The following is a 20,842-nucleotide window of genomic DNA, read 5'->3' on the forward strand; positions in this document are numbered from 1 at the left end:
TAAAAAGTTGAAACAATTGAAACTCTTTCTCACCTAGATTGGGCCCGCCGTACTCCTCACGGAGGCCCCCACTTGTCAGTCCAAAAGATTTGACGAAAGAGAGGGAGAGATTGATTTCCTCGATGTTTCCCACCAAAATCTTAATACTTTTTACACTAGCAATTTTCTATACTCACCTCTTATACCCGCGTATTATTTTTCTTTAGCCCATACTTTTACTTTTCTTTCCACATGCATTCACCCATAATTCGTGTCATTGTTTATTTTAGAATGACAATAATTGACATCATTGTTTTTGAAAGGAAAAGAAAAATATATATTATTTTTGGAAGGAAAATAAATAACATTATTGCTTGATGGAGAAAAATTAAATACGTGCCGACACGTACATCTCCGCTAGTACTATGAAACAACGACGAGCCAACGAAATCGCTGCAACTTTCAAAGACGACTTACCCAGTCTTTAAATGGTTGTGGAGGTCAGTTTCATCAGAAAGAAAAAAAAAGCTTCAAAGACGACGTGCAGCAGGCACAGGACGGGCGTTACTATCTATTTTCTGGAAGATAAATAAGTTATTCATCTTTAAAGTCCACTTTGATCTAATTATCTGCTACAAATATATTCAACATTTTGTTAAACATATTCAACATTTGACTTTTAAAATGTTGAAACTGTAGAGATGAATTGTTGAAATTAGAAATGAAGAATGTTGAAAATATTAAAATGAAAATGTTGAAAATTTTCTTTCTCCGGCGGTGGCGTGGCGGCGTGTGCGGCGGTGGCGCGCAGCAGCGGTGGCAGGCGCAGCGCGCAAACAGCAGCAGGCGCGGCAGGCGGCGTGCAGCAACAGCAGCAGGCGGCGGGCAGCGGGCAGCAGCAGCAGGGGCAGCGGCGCTGCGCTGCCGCAGCGGCAGGCGCAGCAGGCGCAGCCAGCAGGCAGCAGCAGGCGGCGCCCAGCAGGCTCCGCGGCGTGCGCGCTGCAGCTGCGGCGAGCGGGGCGGCGGCGCAGGAGGCGGAGCCTGGGCTCAGGGCGGCGGCGGGAGCATGGTGAGGGAGCAGCAAGGTGAGGAAGAAGAAGGTTAGGGTTGACGATATCTAACGGATCAAATAGTTTTCACAAATCTCAAACAGTGGAAGATAGAGGAGAAAAAATCTTGTGGAAGATGTGTAGGATTCTCGGGCACAGGACTGCATCTACGGCCCAACCATCAAACAACAGCCCACGGCTGCCAGCCATCAGGCCCATGTTTGGTGTTCCGCACAGGGGGCGTGCAGCATACGCCGCCCGCCGGAGCATCTAGAAAAACCCCAACACGGCAGCCCCCACATGGCCACACCCGTCTTCATTCGATTCCCCGCTGCCTCGCCTCTCCAACCTTCCCGTTCTCTCGCCACCCGCTTTGCTCTTCCCCCGCCGCGCGCCGAGAAGATGGGGAAGCGGTGGATCCCGCTGGAGGCCAACCCGGACGTCATGAACCAGGTGATCCTCGCGCCCCCCGCCTCCGCAGCCGGTGCCGGCTAGGGTTTCGTTTCCTCCCCGTTGTTTCAGGCCGCTCTCGCTGACTGATGCCACGCGGGGGGCGGCGCGTGCAGTTCATGTGGGGACTGGGGGTCCCCGAGGGGGACGTGCAGTTCTGCGACGTCTACGGCCTCGACGACGAGCTGCTCGCCATGGTGCCCCAGCCCGTGCTCGCCGTCCTCTTCCTCTACCCGCTCACCTCCCTGGTAAGAGCCCCCGTTGGGTGGTCCGCTCCGATTCCGCTTTTGGTTGTGTGATCCCAAGGCATTGATGGGTCCGTTGCCATTCGTTGAGCAGGACGAGGAGAAGGAAGAATCAGGCGCTTCTGATGCGTCGACCGCAGAGGACAAGGTACGGTTTACATCCTCCTGTTCTGTTTTTGCTGTCCCCTGCATTCAATGTGTTAGACACAATGCTACTTTGGTTATGTTCTGTTGTATAGATGGGTGTGCTAAAGTAGGTAATATAAATTTTGGTCTGAAACTGTACACCAAGTTTTCCTAAGTGGGAGACTATTGTGGCAATCAATATATTTGTCAGGAGTGCAATTTGAATTTGCTGGTGAAAATTTCTTTTAGTTTGAGATAGTCCCTTGGTCCTTGAATTGATGTATGAACTTTTGCGATAGACCATGATGTCATGTTGTGATCACATCTGCACATCTTTTCAGTTTATAGGTGTAGATGCCTGCAATTGGAAAACACAGTAACTGATAGGTTGTTTGGTTTGAGGAGTCACCCCATCTAGGAGCAGTGGTCCATCATGGAGTCATCCCATGAACTTTGATGGGATGGACCCATTCCGAATTATTAAGTTAACCATGTGCTTTTGAGGAATGAGGTAGTGATGGTCTGATAGATCAACCCATTCCATTTCTCAAAGAAAACAAAAATTTGATGAGTGAGAAGGTGATGTGTCACCTCATTCCTCAAACCAAACACGCCATAAGTGTCATATCTTACCAGATAAGGAGTTGTGCATGAACTCGTTTTGAATCAGTATTGCTCTATCCACGCTATATTCTGATGTTACTGCAGCGCAGTGTACTACTTGAATCAAGTATAGTACTGTTTTTGGGTGGTTGATCAATGAGCCTTCAAGACCAAGAACTAAACTATCTAGGGTATTACTAAATGATATATTCAAGTTGGCTCCATAAAAATAAACCTCCTGTGGAATGGATGCAGAATTGCAAAAAAAAAAATGCTACTAAGATGCATTTTCTGCGACTAATTTACTTGATCATGTTCATGGAACATTTGTCTTATAAACCATAAATGGCTTGCACTGTATTTTTTTATGTGGTGCATCAGAGCTTTTATTGGGCAAATATAACGTCGGACAGTCTATGAATCATGTTTGTGTTATACATGATATACAGCCTTTGTTTCATATTTTCTCACTTCAGTTTTACAATAAACAAGTAACTTCATTTTTAAAATGAAATATTGATGTATTCTCCTCTGGCTCACTTCAGTTTTATAATAAACAAGCATGTGATATTCTAGTTGTTGATACCTGCTTCCTTTTTTCACTTATCTCATGCATAATTTCCTAATGGACATCAAATCTTGGTTTACTGACTTCCAATTTGGACAAATGTTGAGTTACTTGAAACTGTTTTTACCTTGACAATATTGTTGAGGTGGATGTTGGCTTCTTTGTATTTTTTTTTTAATCCCAGAACTTCATGATGCAGGATCTAAGCAAGAAGGTATACTTTACAAAGCAGACTGTTGGTAATGCATGTGGAACAGTTGGTGTTATTCATGCAATAGGGAACGCCACATCTCAAATCAAGCTAGGTAATTTTAGAAGTTTGGATTTATTAGCTACCTGTGTACTGTCTAGACTCCAGAGTCTACAGCCTGCTGCTTTGAGTCACAATATCTCTAGGATGGTAGGACCTAACATGAAAGGCTAAAAAGTGCCTTTAACAATGGATAAAAAGTTTGCAGATGGAGATAACCTAATATCTAGGAAAAGGCCATTTGAGTGATATTGTTCTGGTTCACTTAGTTACCCTTACAGTAACCAGTAGACATTCAGTTCAGGACTATCCACCAGAAGTTACTATTTTATGATGTGCTTGAGACGTCAATTAGCATAAGTAGGAGAAAATTATCTTGATACTTTTGCCTGACCAGGCCTGTTTCCTTGATAACATGGACAAGGAAAGTTCATATCATGATCAGGCTTTCTAACACATAATATTGGTAAGCGTTGTTCATGTTTTCTTAAAGCACGTTTTAACAACCTGTGACCTGTCTCAATTGTCGATTCTATGTGCTCAACTCTTTTTTTCTGTAAGTTTTCAACTTATTTAGTTTGTTTGCTTGACACATGCCTTTCATAGAGTAGTTTGAGTTGGAATTCAGTTTGACTTGTAGCATGTCTTAATGGGTGCTTTGTCTTATTTGCAGTTGAGGGGTCCTATTTTGAGAGGTTCTATAAGAAAACAGCTGACATGGATCCAGTCCAGGTTAATTTTTGCATACAGAACTTAATTTCCTGTACACTTCATAATCAAGTCTTGTGTTATTCTCATGTGCGAAATATTTCCTATCATCAGCGTGCTGCCTTTCTTGAGGAGGACGATGAGATGGAGGATGCTCATTCTGTTGCTGCATCTGCTGGTGACACTGATGTAAGCGCATCAAAGCAGTTTATTCTGATATGATTATTATTGTGATGCATTGTTAAACATTATTCTTTGGAGTTCACAACCAGGTTTACTTTTGCATTGCTATCATGACTGATATTGTTAGCTCTGAATCAAGTCATGTTACTGACAGTATGGCATTCTATAAGAGCCGCACTTTGTATTTTATGTGCTTCCATTTACTATAAGAGCTGGTAACCTGGGACTTGTAAATAGTCTTTAACAAAAGGGCACTGTAATAATATGCTTCTTGAAGGGATGTTCAATAATACTAAAGCTTGTTGTACTGTTGGGATTTGAGAAGATAGATAAATAAATGTTGGCTTGATAATAGTGGTCCTTTATTACACTAAATTTTCTTCTACTCTATACATCTTACAATTTTCTTGCGTTCCTGTGCAGGCCAATGTTGATGTGAATGAACATTTTGTATGTTTCTCCTGTGTCGATGGTAGGTGGTGCCACTATGGTTCCTAGTTTAATGCTTCATCTTATTGTTAGCAGCACACATGATTCTGTTGGTAAGCTGCTTATATAATTTTTTTTTCCCTCTGGCATGCATCAGGTGAACTTTATGAGCTTGATGGACGAAAATCGCAACCCATATCCCATGGCCCTTCATCACCAGAAACCTTGCTGCAGGTAAAATATTTCCTTGATTTTTGTTTGCTTTATATTTTCTGTGTTTCTTTTTTCTTATTTAAAATATGCTGATTTCCGCCACTTATCATGTTGGCTGTTTCTTTTACCAAAAAGTTGGTGCTATTGTTCCTTTTTCTGAATAAAAGGTTCATAAATATGGAAAGTTTGGTGCTGTTGTCCCTTTTTGTGAATAAAAGTACATAAGTCTGGAGATGTGCTTGAGGGTGCATGATAAAGTGTATTTGCATTGAGCTTTAAGTATCTTTCTCAGCTAGCCTGATGCAACATATGTACTGGTTGTGGTTTATTTATACATGGCAAAATAGCCACTTTGGTCCTTCAACTTTGCTCCAAGGGTTAAGTTGGTCCCTTAACTTTCAAAAAGACTAATTTGGTCCCTCAATTTTTGTTTTTAGGTCAAATTTGTCCATATACTGATGTGATGCTCCACAATACCATGAGATAGATGTGAAAAGTCATTTTTACCCTTAGCTCCTTCTCATACTCAATTTCCATTATTGTATAGTTGTAATTAATCAATAATAGGTCACAATAGATCTATTATTCTGTCCTCTGGTTTGATGTCTCTCGTATTTGTTGAAATGCCCTTTCGTATTTAATTTAGTCTAAGATCATATAAGAATATCATGCATATGTTTGATTAATTTGTTGCACCACTGCTAAACATGCAAATTGTGAAGGAGAGAAAATAGCCAAGGATAAAGATGACTTTTTAGCATTAGTCTCATAGTACTTTGGAGCATTACATCAGCATATGGACAAATTTGATCTAAAAACAAAAGTTGAGGGACCAAACCCTTGGAGCAAAGTTGAAGGACCAAAGTGCCTATTTTGCCTTTATACATCGATGTATGTTTAGTATTTTTTCAGTTCTTTTGTTGTTCCTCCGTAATAGAGGCGTGATCTGATTTTCTGCTTCAAACCTGCACAGGATGCTGCAAAGGTCATCGAAGCCAGAATTGCAGAGAACCCAGATTCAATGAACTTCAATGTCATGGCTCTTTCAAAGCAGTGAAGTAAACTTGTGGATAAGGTCTTTGGCAGAAGATGGCACCCGTTCTCCTTTCAGTTGTGCTGGGCACTTGCCCCGAATAGAAAAGGTTTGCATAGGGGAAAAACAATGGAAAACACTGTTACCAAAAGCAAGAAGCTGTGCTCGTTGCACAGATTTTCGATCATATGACATGAGATGTTTAGTTGATATGCTCTCGTGCCTTGTTCATGGAGATAGAAATTGTTCACGATTTCACTTCTTACCTGCCTATATCGAATGCAGACTTGTTTGTTTGTTTGATTTTTTACTCCTGGCAGGCATTTTTCTCGTTCCTGTCTCTCTGGCGCTTTGCAAATTGATTCAGTGAAACTAGCATTTATATCCCGCAGATGGTAGTAAAGGTGCATATTCAATTTTCTGCGGTTACGTGGCTTGTGAATTAATGGGAACGTATCAGGTAATTTCTTCGTGCAAACTATGGAAACTTCAATCTGAACCATCAGATCAACATTTAAGGGTACGGGGGATTGAATAATTTTACAATCTGAATCTGCCTTTGGATTGGGTAATCATATTTTTGCAAATTCTCCCTCCTATCTCTCTGCGCTTGCACAGAGATGTTGGGATGTTGGTTTGTACCTAATATGTTTCCGTGATTAATTGGTATAGATGGATCAACTCTGGCTAACCAAAGAAAACATTATACGAGAATTTTTTTATAGCAACATTATACAGGGATTGTATGCAGGTACAAAAATTAAGGGCGCACAGGCAAAACGGTAGTCTTACGGAGTGTCTTTCGTGTTTCTCTCTATATATTTGTGTCATCTTTGTATACATGCAAGAAACAGAAAATGGAAACGCAAAAAAAGAATAAACGTATGTAGCTACTGCTGCGTGTGGGTGTTTTGCTGCGGAGCCCTGCACACTGCCTCTAGCGAATCCGCAAGCGACGCCGAGTACGCGGCCATGGCCTGGAACACGGCGGGCAGCTTCTCCTGCACGCTGGTGACCGTGGCCGTCCTGGTCGCGTCGATGGCCTTGGCGTGCCTCCGCATCTCGTCCTCCACCATCTTCCGGCACGCCGCGATCTCGTCCCTCCGCTGCGCCACCTCGTTGCGCGCGTCCCGCGCCTGCAGGTGGTCCTCCCTCCCCATCGGCCTCCACCAGTGCCACAGCGACATGCTCCCGGGCAGGTACGAGTCGTAGTAGCTCTTCTCCACCTGCCGCAGCATCCGGGACTTGCGGTCCAGCTCCCGCGTGTGCCGCCGCATGCGCCGCGCCACCCGGAGCTCGCCGCCCTGGAGCGCGTGGACGGCGCGCGCGGCGGCCGCGAAGCCCTTGATCGACTTGAGCACGTCCACGCAGTGCGCGCGGTCGAGCACCTTCCCCCACCGGTCGGCGAACGCGGCGAGCTCCGCGGCCACCGGGGAGGCCTCCTCCGCGCCGGCGCCGTTGACCGGCGCCAGCGTCAGCTTCAGCCAGCCGCCGACGGCGTGGACGTAGTCCCGCTGGTGCCTCGCCACGGCGGCCGTGGCGGCGCACCAGGCGTTCATGGCGGCCTCGAGCGCCCGCGTCGCCTTGTGGTGGATCTCCGTCGTGGGCTCCATGGACGTGCGGCTGCTCAGCCCGCGCAGCTGCTGCGCGATCAGGCCCTGCACCTCGTGGTGCTGCCGCATCGCCCTCCACATGTCGAGCGTGGCGTGGCAGAGCCCCAGGACCTGGCGCGCGAGGTGGGTGTCCCGGAGCTCCGCGATGGCGGGCGCGCTCGTGTCCACGGACCCGGAGGCGGCCTCCAGCTGCGCGCGCGCCCTGTCCCACGCCGCCTTGAGCTTCTGGATGTCCACGCCGATCTTCCGGCTGTACTCCTGGTCGCGCAGCGCCGCGAGCTTCTTGTCGTGCCTGATCTGCAGCCGCTCCCTCGCCTGCATTGCATTGCAAGATCACATCGTTCCAGCGGTGATAAGAGACAATCTGCCATCGTGACTTCTAGCAATAACAATGCTGCCAATGCAGGATGCGATTTGTTCGATATGTTGCTGTCAGTAATATTTTTGTTTACCTTGACATCCTTGTAGAGCTTCTTCTCCCATGCCAGGAGCTGCTGCAAGGTGGCGCTGTGCCTCTGGCGGCCGCTCATGCTGTCGATGCGGTCGACCGCCGGCGCTGACAGGCAGCAGAGCGCGCCCAGGAAGCTGTGCGAGCCACCTGCAGGAAAATTTAGGTAGCCAGTCAGTCAGTGACACACTGACACTCCCCACACACGCGTCTTCCCATTGGGAAGTCAGTGGCTGTGGCGCGGCGGCGGCATACCCTTGTACTCGGTGGTGGTGGCCTCGAGCAGGGCCGACACCGCGTCGCCGGCGACGCTGGCCTTGACGAAGTACTCTTCGAGGCCCGCCGCGACCTCCGCGAGGCTGCGGTGCCTGACCACCATCCTGAGCTCCTCCTCGGCCCCGACGCCGCCGCCGCCTTCGGTCCGCGTGGCCGCCGCCGCCGCCGCCACCGGGCTGACGTCAACAAAAACGCCGCCGCCCTCTTGCTGCTGCTGCTGCGCCTCGCGCTGCGGCTGGTCGATTGCGCGGAGCAGCGGCGGCGGCGAGGAGGGGGCGACGGCCCGGTGCACGATCACGGCGGGCGGGGTGTGGTCCGACACCGGGAGCGGCTCGCCGACCGCGAACCGCGTGAGCGTGGACGCGACGACGCCGAGCGACCTGAGGTACGCGGCGTGCGAGGCCGCGAGGAGGCGCCGCTGCCGCACGGCCTCCCGCATGAGGCGCCGCCGCTCCCGGCACCGCTTCGTGTGCTCGCGCGCCGCCGCCCGGGCCGCGTCCCCCTCCCTCGACGCCGCGGCTCCCATTACTCTCGCCCCGAGGCAGGCCGCGCGCGGCAACCGTGTGGGCGCGCTTGCAGCTGTGTTACCGGCGGCCGGAGCTCGATCGCCCGGTGGTAGCGCGCGCGCGCGATTCCGTGAGGCGAACGGTGAAGAAGCTAAGCAGGCGAGCAGGTTTAGGAGGGTTTAGCGGGTGGCGTTGGAGGGAGTGTACTTATCGGCGTCGACGATCGAGGTGGATGGCTCGCCGGTTACGAACGCGCGGCTAGCAGAAAGGTGGGTGGGGATCGAACAGGAGAAAGGCGACGACGGGGATCAGGATCAGGGATGACAGGAAGGTGGTGGGAAAAGGAGGGAGCATCGGTCGGTCGCGCCTCTTCACTCTTCAGATGGAGCTTACGCGTATCGAGTGCGCTTCTAGGGTTGGGTCTTGGGTTGGTGCCCCGGACAGGATCCACGTACCTCTGCTGCTTTGCTGATTGATTCAGCGTAGCCGAGTGTGAAGTGTGCCCCGTGTTACCGCTATACGTGTCGGCACACGCAGGTCCTCTAGCAGCTACTCGATCCTCTATCTACTACCTATGAAATCGATCAAAGGAATCAAAAGCTGTATGGAACATTTGAAACAGGGTCGCCGCATTCCAGAGTAGCATGATTGTGAAATCCGACTTCCAATCCAAGCGACTCTGGACGGCGAGGATCGAAGCGCGCCGGTGCCATCGTATTCGAAATGAATGTATGCCGAACACAATACACACATGTTCACCCGCGGTGAACACATTTTCTGCACCTGTGCTGCTAGCACAGTAGCACTAGGCGAGTTCTTCAAAAATTCTCGTTGCATGCGGCACAGCAACGACACCAGCACGAAGCCGGGCATCATCATCCTAATCTTTATCCTACGAGGACCGACGACTGAAGCATGTGTGCTTTTCTTAATCCCTCGCACACGCGTTAAAAAATTCGGATCGTGGGCTGTCGGCTCGAAAGGAAGGAAGGAAAGGGATAAGATCGAGAGCAGTAGAGTACACGCACGAAGGATCCATCTTTTCGAAAACATGCAGGAGAGAGGGGTATCTTTCTGAGCAGCAGGGATATGAATATATGATGGAAATATTCACGGCTAAGAAAAGGAGGCCGCCGAACCCAACCCGCCCGGCCGCGGAGGCGCGGATACACGCGTAGCTGATCTAGCTAGGCCTCCAGAGCCATCGTCCGTTCGTCACCCCCCACTGTTCCCCCCGCTGCTTTGCCCTCCCTCATCTTTCGCGCTCGGTGCGCCTTGCTTTCGCGTTTTTTTTTTTGCTCAAAGGCGACCGACCGAGCGGCCCCCGTTTGAAGAATGGATGAATGATTGGTGACTGATTGGCGTGTACGAGCCGGAAAGCGCGCCTTGCCCTGGCCTTGCCCTGGTGCATGCAGTTTAAGGCGGATGACGATGACGGTGGAGGAGGTTGAGGCGGATGCGGACCCATCGTATTCTCTGCTTCTCCAGGCGCCTTTTTTATTTTTGCATTTTTCAAAAAAAAATTTACAGAAATATATTTTTTTGATTTAGGAGGGGTCCTTGGAGGGAGCCTGCCGCCCCCCTGCCGGGCGGCAGGCCCCCTGCCGCCAACTGGTGGGGCGGCAGGGGGCCTGTCGCCCGACAGGGGGGCGGCAGGCTCCCTCCTCAAATATAAAACTCCAACCCTTCCCTCTGCGCCCTCATTTTCTGACCACGAGATCCAGAGAGGGGAGAGGGAGAGAGGAGGGGTGAGTGAGGTAAAAAAACCGGCGAAGCCCTGCAGAATTTTTGATCCGAATCGCAGGTAACCAATATTTCTCAACTATTATAGACTTGTTTCTAAAATAATCATGAATTAGAATAGATTTAGATTTTGGATAGTGAAATATAGAATAATAAACTTAGTATGACAGTACCTTAATGTTATTGCAGCATAAGGCAATGTCTGCCTTCCTGCTAGGATTACCCCGAGGACACGGAGTTGATTAACAAATCGATACCAAATTTCAAAAAATTGGTATGTATCTTCGGTGGAGTTATGCCGCAAACTAGACGAAGGAGGTGGAAAAGATCTTCGGGTCATAGTTCTCGGCCTCCGCAAGAACACGTGACCGGAGGTTCGTCAAGTCGTGCTGCACCACCTCGAGCACCTAGTTGTGTTAACTGGGATGACGATATGGATGACTTTATGCCCCCCAAATCGTGGCATCGAACACCTGATGTTCCTCCCCCTGTACATGAAAGTAGAACCATAAAAGACAGAAAGGGAAAGTCAAGAGGTTCGTCAAGTCAAACTGCACCACCTCCAGCACCAAGTTCTGTTAACTGGGATCACGACTTAGATGATTTCATGCCCCTCAAACCATGGCCTCCAAGAGATGATGTTCCTCCCCCTGTGCGTGACTACCTAGATGATTTCATGAAATAATGTGTAACATATATTGTTCATCGGTCTAGATTGTGAAGCAAATTGTATCATGGATGTGTACTCATTTAGCTATCTTCTATGTGTCACATTATGTGTCCAAGCATTTGGGGCTAGCCAATTTGATACAATAAATGATATATAAATATAACGTTAAACAAGATACCACATAAGATATTACATTAAAGGTTACGTTCATTACAACCAAATTCTATAGAAATACGCACTGCCAACTAGTTAAACAAGACATTTAGACATAGTACATACACAATATACTTAATTTCGTACACACAAATAAATGCACAACTAGATGCGGCGAATTCTTGTAGGTGGAGCCGATCCATCCGTCGGATTCCCGGAAGGTCCAGCCTCGGCAGCAGCATTGGGTACTGATAGCTGTGGGCACTTCTTGTAAGTGTGACCGTCCGCTCCACACAAGTTGCAATGTTTTTTCTTCTTTCCAGCCTCGGCCTCGTCCATTCCGTTCCGGATACGACGTGTCTGTCTTCGGCCTATGCCCCGCTTCGTAGTTGCATCAGGGATGAGAATTGGATGGAGATTTTTTTGAGTGAATGGGCCTAGACTACCAATGCCGTATATCTCATGACACCAAGTCTGTGCTGCGGCTTCTTTTGTGAAATATTGAGAAACATATGACGCAGCATCTAACCCAGATACAGAACAAGCCACGATGACATGGGAGCATGGTGAAAGGCCCTTGGTTGGTTTTGGTAATTGAGCGACAACTTATGTGGACTAATAAGTGTTTATGTTGAGATACACAGGAAATTAGTCCACACAAAGACACTAGTATGAGCAACATGTGCCATGGTGGAGAAATGGCTAAGGGATTGATGCTATGCTCATATAGTGTGATCGAGGAGCTCATTGCATATGAGACATGACATGGAGTCATGTGACCAAAGTGGAGAAGATCAAGACAATGCTTGGCTTGATGGACCGGTTGCAATGGAGAAGGGCAAGTCAAGGCTTTGAAGCGAGGGACCGCGAGGCGGTGAAGCTTGGGCAAGATTTGGCGCCGATGGACCGAGGCAACGGTGAAGAGCGAGCAAGGTCAAGATCGATGGACCAAAGAGGTCATGTGATGATATGGAGTGGATCATATCATTTAAGAAAGATCAAGCCAAGTGTTGACTCATGAAGATGATCAAAAGGCTTGATGGAGTTTGGTGCTTGTGTGGCATCAATATTTGGAAAGATGAAATGGAATGCGCAAGGCAAAGGTATGACTTGTAGGGCATTTCATTTCACCGGTCAAAGGTTGTGTAGAGAAGTGCATGACCGGATTTAGGATAGATGGCCGTTCTATCAAGAGGGGCAAACTTGTTTGCATATCGGTCATCTAGTGCCACTTGAGCGATCTAACATTGCAATGTAGCTAGGATCGAGTGGCGTGGTGAGATCAAGTGAAAATCCTTTGAAAATGATTGTGAAATGCTAACACACATGCACATGGTGTTGTTCACGTGGTTGTGTTGGCACATTTGCAAAGGAGAAAGAGTTGGAGTTGTTGTTGATCAACATTGGGAAGTAAGAAAGGTTTTTCGGTGTTCTCCGGAAATTAGGTGGCTCTTGGAGTGGAATACTGCTTTGACCCATTGTGTTTTGGATCAAGTATTCAGTTGGGTTGTGTAGCCCTCTGAATTAGCTTTCCATAGAGTCCAAGATCACCTAATTTGGACATCGGAGCTAAGAGTTATGGCCGTTTTACCGAGGTACATTTCTGCTGGAAATAGACCTGCGGACGGTCCGCTAGACCTGCGGACGGTCCGCCCTTGAGTGGCGGACGGTCCGCCGTTATCTCGGTTGAGCTCAAACAGAACCGTTTTTGGCTCTGTGGGTGGTCCAAAATGACCTGCGGACCGTCCGGTCCATGGGGGCGGACGGTCCGCCTTTAAAAGCTGAAACGGGCGCAGAAACTTGGTTGTTCTGTCTTGGGTGCCCAAAATGACCTGCGGACCGTCCGGTCCTTGGGGGCGGACGGTCCGCCTCCTACTGAAATTTCTGGGACAGAAACACTGCGGGTTCTGTGTGTGCTAACTTTTTGAACCGCGGACAGTCCGCCCCTAGGGAGCGGACAGTCCGCCGGTAACTTCCAGATTTAGTCAGAGACGTTTGCAAATCAGTTGGCTCGAAGTTTTGAACCGCGGACAGTCCGCCCCAGGGGCGCGGACAGTCCGCGAAGGGCTCTAACGGTCGACTCTGACACATAATAATTGCAGTTCTAGCCGTTGGTTTTGAATGGCGGACGGTCCGGTTTTTGTGAGGCGGACAGTCCGCGAAAACTCTGTTTTCGTGGGATTTGAGTGTAACGGCTAGTTTTGGGCCTCCCTCTATAAATAGAGGGTGTGGCCGGCCATTTGAGATGGCTGAGCACCTTGGGGACTTAGTGTCCATGTGTGAGAGTGCTTGAGAGCCCTCTACTCACTCTAACTTGATAGTAGTCATCCGATCGAGTGAGAGAGCGATTCTAGTGCGATTGCTTTGAGAGATTGCATCGAGTGGCACTAGGTGATCGTGTTGCAAGCCGGTGTGCTTGTTACTCTTGGAGGTTGCCACCTCCTAGACGGCTTGGTGGCAAGAGGCTCCGTTGAAGCCCGCAAGAAGATTGTGCGGTGCTCCGGAGAAGAGATTGTGAGGGGTATTGTGCTCACCCCGCGGGAGCCGCGAAGAGCAACTCTAGTTGAGCGAGACGTGAAGAGCAACAAGTGGTCCGGCCGGATCATGTGCTAGAGCTCGGTGTGAGCACTCCACGTGGGAGAGTGTGACTTGAGAGTCACCACTAGCAAGAGGATCGGCGGCAACCTTGGAGCTTGTCTCAACGGGGATTAGCTTGGTGGCAACCAAGTGAACCTCGGGATAAAAATCACCGTGTCAACTTTGTCTACTCTTCTCGGTGGTTTGTATTCTCCAAATCACAAGCATTGTATTTACATTCTTCTATATCTTGTGCTTGTGTAGTTGCTCTCTAGTGATTAGTTAGCTTGTGTAGCTTGCTAATCAACTTCTTGCTTGTGTAGCTAGAAATAGAGATCATAGTGTAACTAGTTAGCTTGTGTAGCTTAATTAGTTGCTCTTGCTTAGATTGTGTAGCTAAGCAAGTTGAGCACTTGGATTTGGATTGTGTATCCTTGTCCTTGAGCATCTAGTGAGCTTAGGTTTGGCTTTGTGCTTTTGCTCGTTAGAATTGTTTAGGAGCTCCCCCGGTTTGTGAAGTACTAGTGCTTAGGCTTGTGTGACTTGGCATTAGAATTGTTAGGAGAGCTCTTACTAGCTTGGCACTCCATTTGCTTTGTGTAGGATCCCTTTTTGGAGGTGACTTAGAGTCATAGTTAGAGGGGTGAAGTCTTGGCTAAGCAAATAGTTTCAATTCCGCTTAAGTTTCGGTTAGCCGGCGTAATTAGTTTTAGAAAGGACTATTCACCCTCCCTCTAGTCCGCCATCTCGACCCTACAAGTGGTATCAGAGCCGAGGTCTCTCATTTGTGGTCCTTACCGACCCGAGAGGATGGCGACTTATGGGTTAGATGTTGAGTGTCCACACATTTTTGATGGCACACGCTTTACACGGTGGAAAACTTGGATGATATGCAATTTTGAATTTATTTGCCCTCAAATGTGGTGGATGGTGGATGTAGGATTTTCTCATGTGTTAGATGAAGGAAATCTAACTCCAACACAAGAGAAATGCCTAGATCTAGATATCCAAGCTACTAACATTTTATTTAGATCTTTGCATAATTGTATACTTGGTGAGATCATGGATATGAAAACCGCCCACGAGATTTGGAGTTATCTCAATAAGAAATATGGGGCGGCCTCCAATGATGATGATGATTTTAAGGCCAAGGAGGAAGTGCATAAGGATGGTGAGCATATTCACGACATGGTACTTGTGGAAGATTGCTCCACCTCATGGTCAAGTGATGATGATGTAAGGATCGATGGACCAAGAGGGGGGGTGAATTGGGCCTTTTTCAAAATTCTAAAGCAATAAAACAACCTTAACCTATGCAAGGCTAGTAAGGCTCAATTCACCAACCGGCTAAACAAAGCAAACTACACAAGCTAACAAAGATATGAAACTAAGCAAGGTAGAGCTAAGCTATGATCTCTAGGGTCAAGCACATGAAAGAAAGCATGAAAGTAAGTGCTTGAAATGAAAGAGAGTGCAAGAGACAACCGGATTTTTCCCGTGGTGTCGATGTGTTGGCACACACCCCTAATCCACGTTGTGACACTCACTAAGAGTCTTGTCACCTCCCATGTCACCGAGACTTGGGCGCTCACTAAGAGTCTCCGTTCACCATCCCGGCGTGGTGGAGCTCAAGCCACGTACAATCTTCTTCTCCGGGCTCCCACAATCCTTGGCAAGCTCCGCGAGAAATACTTCGATCACCAAGATCGTCTAGGTGCTGCCAAACACCAAGAGTAACAAGTTCCTAAGCCTTCACTTGACCTACACTCAGTTGGCCCTAGCTCAAGCACACTTGCTACACTTGCAATGGATGAGTTCTTCAAGGTTGAAGCACAAACTAAGCACTAGATCTTCTCTCTTTTGCTCAAAGCTCTATTTCTTCTTCTCAAGGGTGGCCTCAGGTTTTCAAGGTGTCAAAGGCAACTGAAATGAACCAGGGGGTACCCTTATATAGAGTGGAGGAGGTCACATAGCCGTTGGAGGTTTTCTGCAGAAAAACCGTGACCACCGGAAGAACCGACGGTATAGAAAATATGGGCATCGGTTCAACCGGTCTCTCTGTGTCAAAGAAGTAGCCGTTGGAGTTCTGACACAGTATCCACGCTTGCGTCATTGCACCGGTGCATGCTCCGTAGGGGCATCGGTTCAACCGGTGCTGAAGAGGTTCGCTAATCAACTCAAACAAGCGTTCTGGAACAAAGTACATCCAATGCACCGGTGCTTTGTTTCTGAACCATCGGTTCAACCGGTGCTGAAGAGAAGTTGGAGTCCATCAAACATGCTCTCTGGAACAAAGGACTTTCATTGCACCGGTGCTTTGATTTCGGAGCGTCGGTTCAACCGGTGCTGAAAAGAGGTTGGAATCCATCAAAACATGCTCTCTGGAACAAAGGACTTTCATTGCACCGGTGCTTATCTTCTTGACCATCGGTTCAACCGGTGCTTTACTTGATATCTGCCTTTATCCAGAGAAGATGGACCGACAGGGCATCGGTCCTTCCGCCATGCATCGGATGCTCCGATGCTTGTGCACCGGTTCAACCGGTGCTACTGATTTTCTTTGTTTTCAGCTGTTTTGACTTGGATTCGAATGTGACTTTGATTGTTTCTTCTTCCAAGAGTTGTGTTGACTTCTATTGACCATCTTTTGCTGTTTTTGAGTGAGTGTGTGATATGTCTAGGGCCAACTCAAGTTTGATCAAGCTACTAACTCATGAACCCCTCTTAATAGTGCGATCACTACAAAACTATAAAACCTATACTAACCTAAGTGTCCTTCTCAATCTTGTGACACTTAGGACTAGAAAGATCCTTAGCCTTGACAAATATAAGTTAAAAACCGAGATCGCCTTTTTGAATGACCGAAATTGAGGGGCCTCTTTTGACATATGACCAAATGAGCGATAATGATCTATTAAGCTGCACAAACTCATTAGTCACAATAATGGTTGTCATTAATCACCGAAACATACCTTGAGTGCCTAGATGCTTACAATCTCCCCCTTTTTGGTGATTGATGACAACACAACCATAAATAACGAGAGAGCGAGAAAAATAAAGCAAGATAAACACAAGCGAACTCGAAAAGAAGGACCAAAGAGCTCAACGGCTCAAACGAAATTCATAGATATGTCTCAAAGCACAGCATACTCAAGCGACAAATGTACATATCCATGAACTAACACCAAAAGTGATACAAAGAATCAAAGTCCTGATAACTACGAGCTCTCTCTAGCTCTACCCTCCCCCTAACTCTCTACCCTCCCCCTAACACCTCTCCCCCTTTGGCAACAAAGCACCAAAAAGGAAGGCGATCTAATCCTGAGCAGGAGAAGGCGGGGTCTTCCGGCTGGGTACGGTGGAGAACTGAGCAGCGGAGTCGTCGGCGTCGTCGTCTGTCCAGTCGTCGTCGACCGAAGAAGACTTCTGCTCGACCGGAGTCGTCGGAGCAGCAGAAGTAGCTGGAGTAGCGGTAGGAGCTGGCGCGGCGACGATCGTGGAGTCCGTCGGAGGAGCAGACGTGACGGGAGTCAGGTCTGGCTGAGTGGGGCGCACGACGGACGGACGGAGCACCTCGGGCTGAGAGGGAGAGTCGAACGTGAGTGACTGAGCCGAGGGGTGCTGGAGCTGGTGTAGGATCTGCTGCTGTCTAAGAAACTCTGCACGCTGCTCGGCTGTCCAGACACTAGGCTGTGGAGCAGGAGCCGGGGCAGCAGTAGGAACAGGACTGGCAAACAACCCGGTCGGTAGAAGTGGTGACACCGGGAAAGATGACAAGGGTGTCTGCATGAAACCGCCAGCTGGTGGAGGAGGAGCAGTGGGGTCGAACTGGAGCTGCTGGGGTGTAGGGAGCTGAGGCTCAGGCAGTCCAGTGTGTCGGTACAGCTGACCGAAGCAACCCGAGAAGAAGGTAAACATCTGCTGCTGGATCTGGGACTGCTGCTGAAGCTGTAACCTCATGGCCTCCTGCTGCTGCCGAATCCCCTCAAGCACCAGAGTCTGGGCCTCCTGCTGGCGAGCCTGCTCGGCCTGCATGCTCAGCTGAGCTGCTGCAAATCTGTCCTGCTGATCTGAGAGCCGAGTAAGAATAGCAGCGAGTGCATCTGGCTGAGTGACCTGAGCGGTGGAGACTGGAGGAGCGGGGGCTCGTGCTGCACCAGAAGATCCTGCCTCATCATCATGAGCTCCTCGAGGGACGGTAACAGTGGGAATGAAGTCCTCGTCATCCTCCGAGTCCTCTGAGTCAGTGATCAGGTAGTGTGGGAGCTGGGCCTCTGCAGCTGCTAGTGAAGCGTCCTCGGCTGCTGTCGGATCATCTGCAACTCTGCCCTCAGCCAAGAAACGCTCATCCAGAACCCGCTGTGCTCGGCGCTGGCCTCTCGAGCCACGACGACCGTCTCGAGGAGTAGCTGGTGAGTAAAAACTGAACTGTGTCCTCGAGTGCTCCAGCTCATCCATATGCTCATTCTGACTTAGCTGAGCCAGAATCCAACAGATCCAATGAGCAAACGGATGCCGACGGTGAACTGTCATGCCATCCAGAATCACATCCTCTAGCTCGCAGATGAAGAAGTCGACTGGGTCAAAGTCACGACCTGTCATGATATAAAGTAGAAGCCACTGCTGCAGAGCTGTGATCCCCTCGTTGTATCCAATCCGAAACAACAAGCTCTTCCTCAAGGCTAGATGGATAGTGTGTGCCATGGGAGTCAGCCTGTCCGGAGTCCTCGGTGTGCCAGGCAGGAAAGGCTGCTGAAATAGAACACTGATCTCCTCATCAGATGGAACGTGAGACTCGTGAGGACGTCGAGGAGGTACCGTGCTGCCATAAGCCTGATAGTGTATGAAGTGTGGCTCCTCGGCAATCTGAACTCCAAGATAGGTAGCCAGTCGTGCTCGGGTCAAGCGATAGTGCCTTTCCTGGAACATGAAGTCTATAAACTGCCGGTCCTCCTCAATAAACAGAGTGGCGTAGAAGACTCGAACCCACTCTCGAATATACCTGGACCTCTCACTGAGTAGAGCAGGCAATCCAACATATCTCTCAAAGAGAGGAAGCACTGGAGTCCCACCTGCTGCTACACGCATAGCTACCCAGTGGAGCATCTTGTGCTCACTAATCTTGATGTCCAACTGGCAGTAGGTGTGGTAAAAAGACTCCTGAAGCAGAGTGTAAAAACGACGATCAACTCCGACATCCCTCTGCTCGGGAAACCACTGCTCTGGGGTCACATAACGCAATCTCTTGACCCTAGGTCCTGGAATACCCCTGAGATCGAACAATTCAACCTCGGGCAGCTCCTCACCACTGTCCTGACCACCTGTCTGAGTCTGACTGTCGGTGTGCTGCTGCGGTGCATGACCTGCTCCCCTCTGAGTGCCACCACCTCGAGTCCGTGGACGTGAGCGGGACTCAGGTGTGGCCTGAGCTGTCTGAGTACGTCCTGAGCGACGTAACTGCTGCTGTGGCTCCCCCTGAGCCTGAGGCTCTCTGATCCTGAGTGAGCCCTGCCTGTCAGCTGCATCTGCCACTGCCTCGGCCTGCTCTCGCTCGCGGTCCTCACGGGTACGCTTCTTCTTTTTCTGCACAACCATCTTGCTCTTGCCCTTCTTGTCACCGGCCATCTGACATAGAGTCAAAACAAAGATTTGATTTGAGCCTATGACGTGAAATCTAGTGGATAACAGCCTTGATATCGATGACATGCTAAAAGATTTAACTATGTGAGCATGTGCAAAGATAGGTGACAGGATTCTTATGTGTGTGATCAAGGGAATGATATATGTAAACACATGTGCAAAGGATGATATACAAAGGAATTTCACTTTGCTACAAGATGTAAAGGTCATACCCTTGCAAATCAGGGAAGAAAACGAAGAAAGAACCTAAGAGGAAATTCCTCGAGCACCTTGAGAGCGCCTAAGCAAAGGGTGGATGGATCAAATCAATCTTGAATGCTTGAGCGTGGGAGGCTTAATCGGAGCAGGGGAGGCTGCACGTGTGTTGGAGTGTGCGTGCTGGCGCTGCAGGCGGCGGCGCAGAACTTGGATGGCGGCGGCCTGGTGGTTAGCGGCGCACAGGTGGTGCAGGCACGGCGCGGGCGCACGAGTGACTGCGGAGCAGCAGCGCGGAAGAGGTGGGGTCGCGCGCGGGCGGCGGCGCAGTGGAGAGCTTCGGGCGCGGCGGCAGCGTGGAGTGGCGAGCAGGCGGCGCGTGAGCGGCGGCGGCACGGTGTACGGGCGTGGGTGCAGGCGGCGGTTTTGCGAGGAGGAAGAGAAACAGGACTGAGACTGACGCATGGGCCCGCGGAAAGATTAAGTGAAAACATAACGAGCGGGCCCGCCAACCCTAAGCACCGGAAGGTCCGATGGTGCAGAGAAAAGACCGTCGGTGTAATCACCGGTGTAAGTTTGACCAGATCTGAACGAGATTGAAACGTGGTTAGAAGGGCACCGAAAGATCCGCCACTGAGGCACCGGAACATCCGATGGGCGTCGGTGTATCTGCAGGAGTAAGGTCCAGAGGCTATGCAAGGCCCATTTACTCCACGCAGTAGCACCGGTTGAACCGATGATGAAGCGTCGGTTCATCCGCCATACATCGGAAGCACCGGTGATCCATCGGAGTAACTACCGGAGGTTGTTCCAGAGGCGTTGCAGAAACCTAGCCACGAGGACTTAAGCACCGGTTGTACCGATGAGATGAAAAACACGGCGTCGGTTTAACCGGTGGTTAAAGAAATTTTCTGCTGAACTACAAACTCTACTTCTGATCCAAAAACTCAAAGCCAAAGCCATAAACACTCAGTTTTGGATCATTTTCGAGAGACAACCTCACCCCTCAAATACTCAAACTAAATGCTCGCAAGCTTTTATATTAACTTAGGCAAATTAAGAACCAAGCGAGGTTTAAACACAAAAACCAAATGTATGAGCCACTTTGCCTATGAACTTAGAGATTTAAACTTTAAGTTCGATAGGACGTGACCCAATAGGCATGAAAGCACAACATTGATCTTA

The 20,842-nt window shown here is 49.1% G+C and overlaps 2 protein-coding genes across 2 annotated transcripts; one reads left to right on the forward strand and one right to left on the reverse strand.

Annotated features, from left to right (window-relative positions):
• The first annotated feature begins 1,313 nt into the window (after positions 1-1,313).
• Positions 1,314-6,146, forward strand: LOC120711381 (ubiquitin carboxyl-terminal hydrolase 3-like). Its single transcript, XM_039996875.1, has 9 exons — positions 1,314-1,481; positions 1,595-1,726; positions 1,818-1,871; positions 3,220-3,325; positions 3,944-4,002; positions 4,093-4,167; positions 4,585-4,633; positions 4,748-4,824; positions 5,777-6,146. The coding sequence occupies exons 1-9, from the start codon at positions 1,329-1,331 to the stop codon at positions 5,858-5,860; spliced, it is 789 nt and encodes a 262-aa protein (XP_039852809.1). The 5' UTR covers positions 1,314-1,328; the 3' UTR covers positions 5,861-6,146.
• A 471-nt stretch (positions 6,147-6,617) lies between these two features.
• On the reverse strand, positions 6,618-9,076 carry LOC120711388 (protein ROLLING AND ERECT LEAF 2-like). The gene is made up of 3 exons (XM_039996886.1): positions 8,153-9,076; positions 7,902-8,047; positions 6,618-7,764 (listed from the first exon to the last, which is right to left on the reverse strand). Exons 1-3 carry the CDS (start codon positions 8,697-8,699, stop codon positions 6,727-6,729), a joined length of 1,731 nt encoding a protein of 576 aa, XP_039852820.1. The 5' UTR covers positions 8,700-9,076; the 3' UTR covers positions 6,618-6,726.
• Between the last annotated feature and the right edge of the window lie 11,766 nt (positions 9,077-20,842).

This window comes from Panicum virgatum, chromosome 1K (assembly GCF_016808335.1).
Source record: "Panicum virgatum strain AP13 chromosome 1K, P.virgatum_v5, whole genome shotgun sequence".
NCBI lineage: Eukaryota > Viridiplantae > Streptophyta > Magnoliopsida > Poales > Poaceae > Panicum > Panicum virgatum.

What these genes read in the sequence shown, in the direction of transcription:
- LOC120711381 (XM_039996875.1), top strand. Translation starts at nt 1,329, where the DNA reads ATGGCCACACCCGTCTTCATTCGATTCCCCGCTGCCTCGCCTCTCCAA. An exon ending in CTGACATGGATCCAGTCCAG is followed by an intron (nt 4,003 to 4,092) that starts GTTAATTTTTGC and finishes TCCTATCATCAG; the next exon opens with CGTGCTGCCTTTCTTGAGGA. An exon ending in ATGTTTCTCCTGTGTCGATG is followed by an intron (nt 4,634 to 4,747) that starts GTAGGTGGTGCC and finishes GGCATGCATCAG; the next exon opens with GTGAACTTTATGAGCTTGAT.
- LOC120711388 (XM_039996886.1), bottom strand. Translation starts at nt 8,699, where the DNA reads ATGGGAGCCGCGGCGTCGAGGGAGGGGGACGCGGCCCGGGCGGCGGCG. An exon ending in CACCACCACCGAGTACAAGG is followed by an intron (nt 8,048 to 8,152) that starts GTATGCCGCCGC and finishes ATTTTCCTGCAG; the next exon opens with GTGGCTCGCACAGCTTCCTG. An exon ending in AGCTCTACAAGGATGTCAAG is followed by an intron (nt 7,765 to 7,901) that starts GTAAACAAAAAT and finishes AATGCAATGCAG; the next exon opens with GCGAGGGAGCGGCTGCAGAT.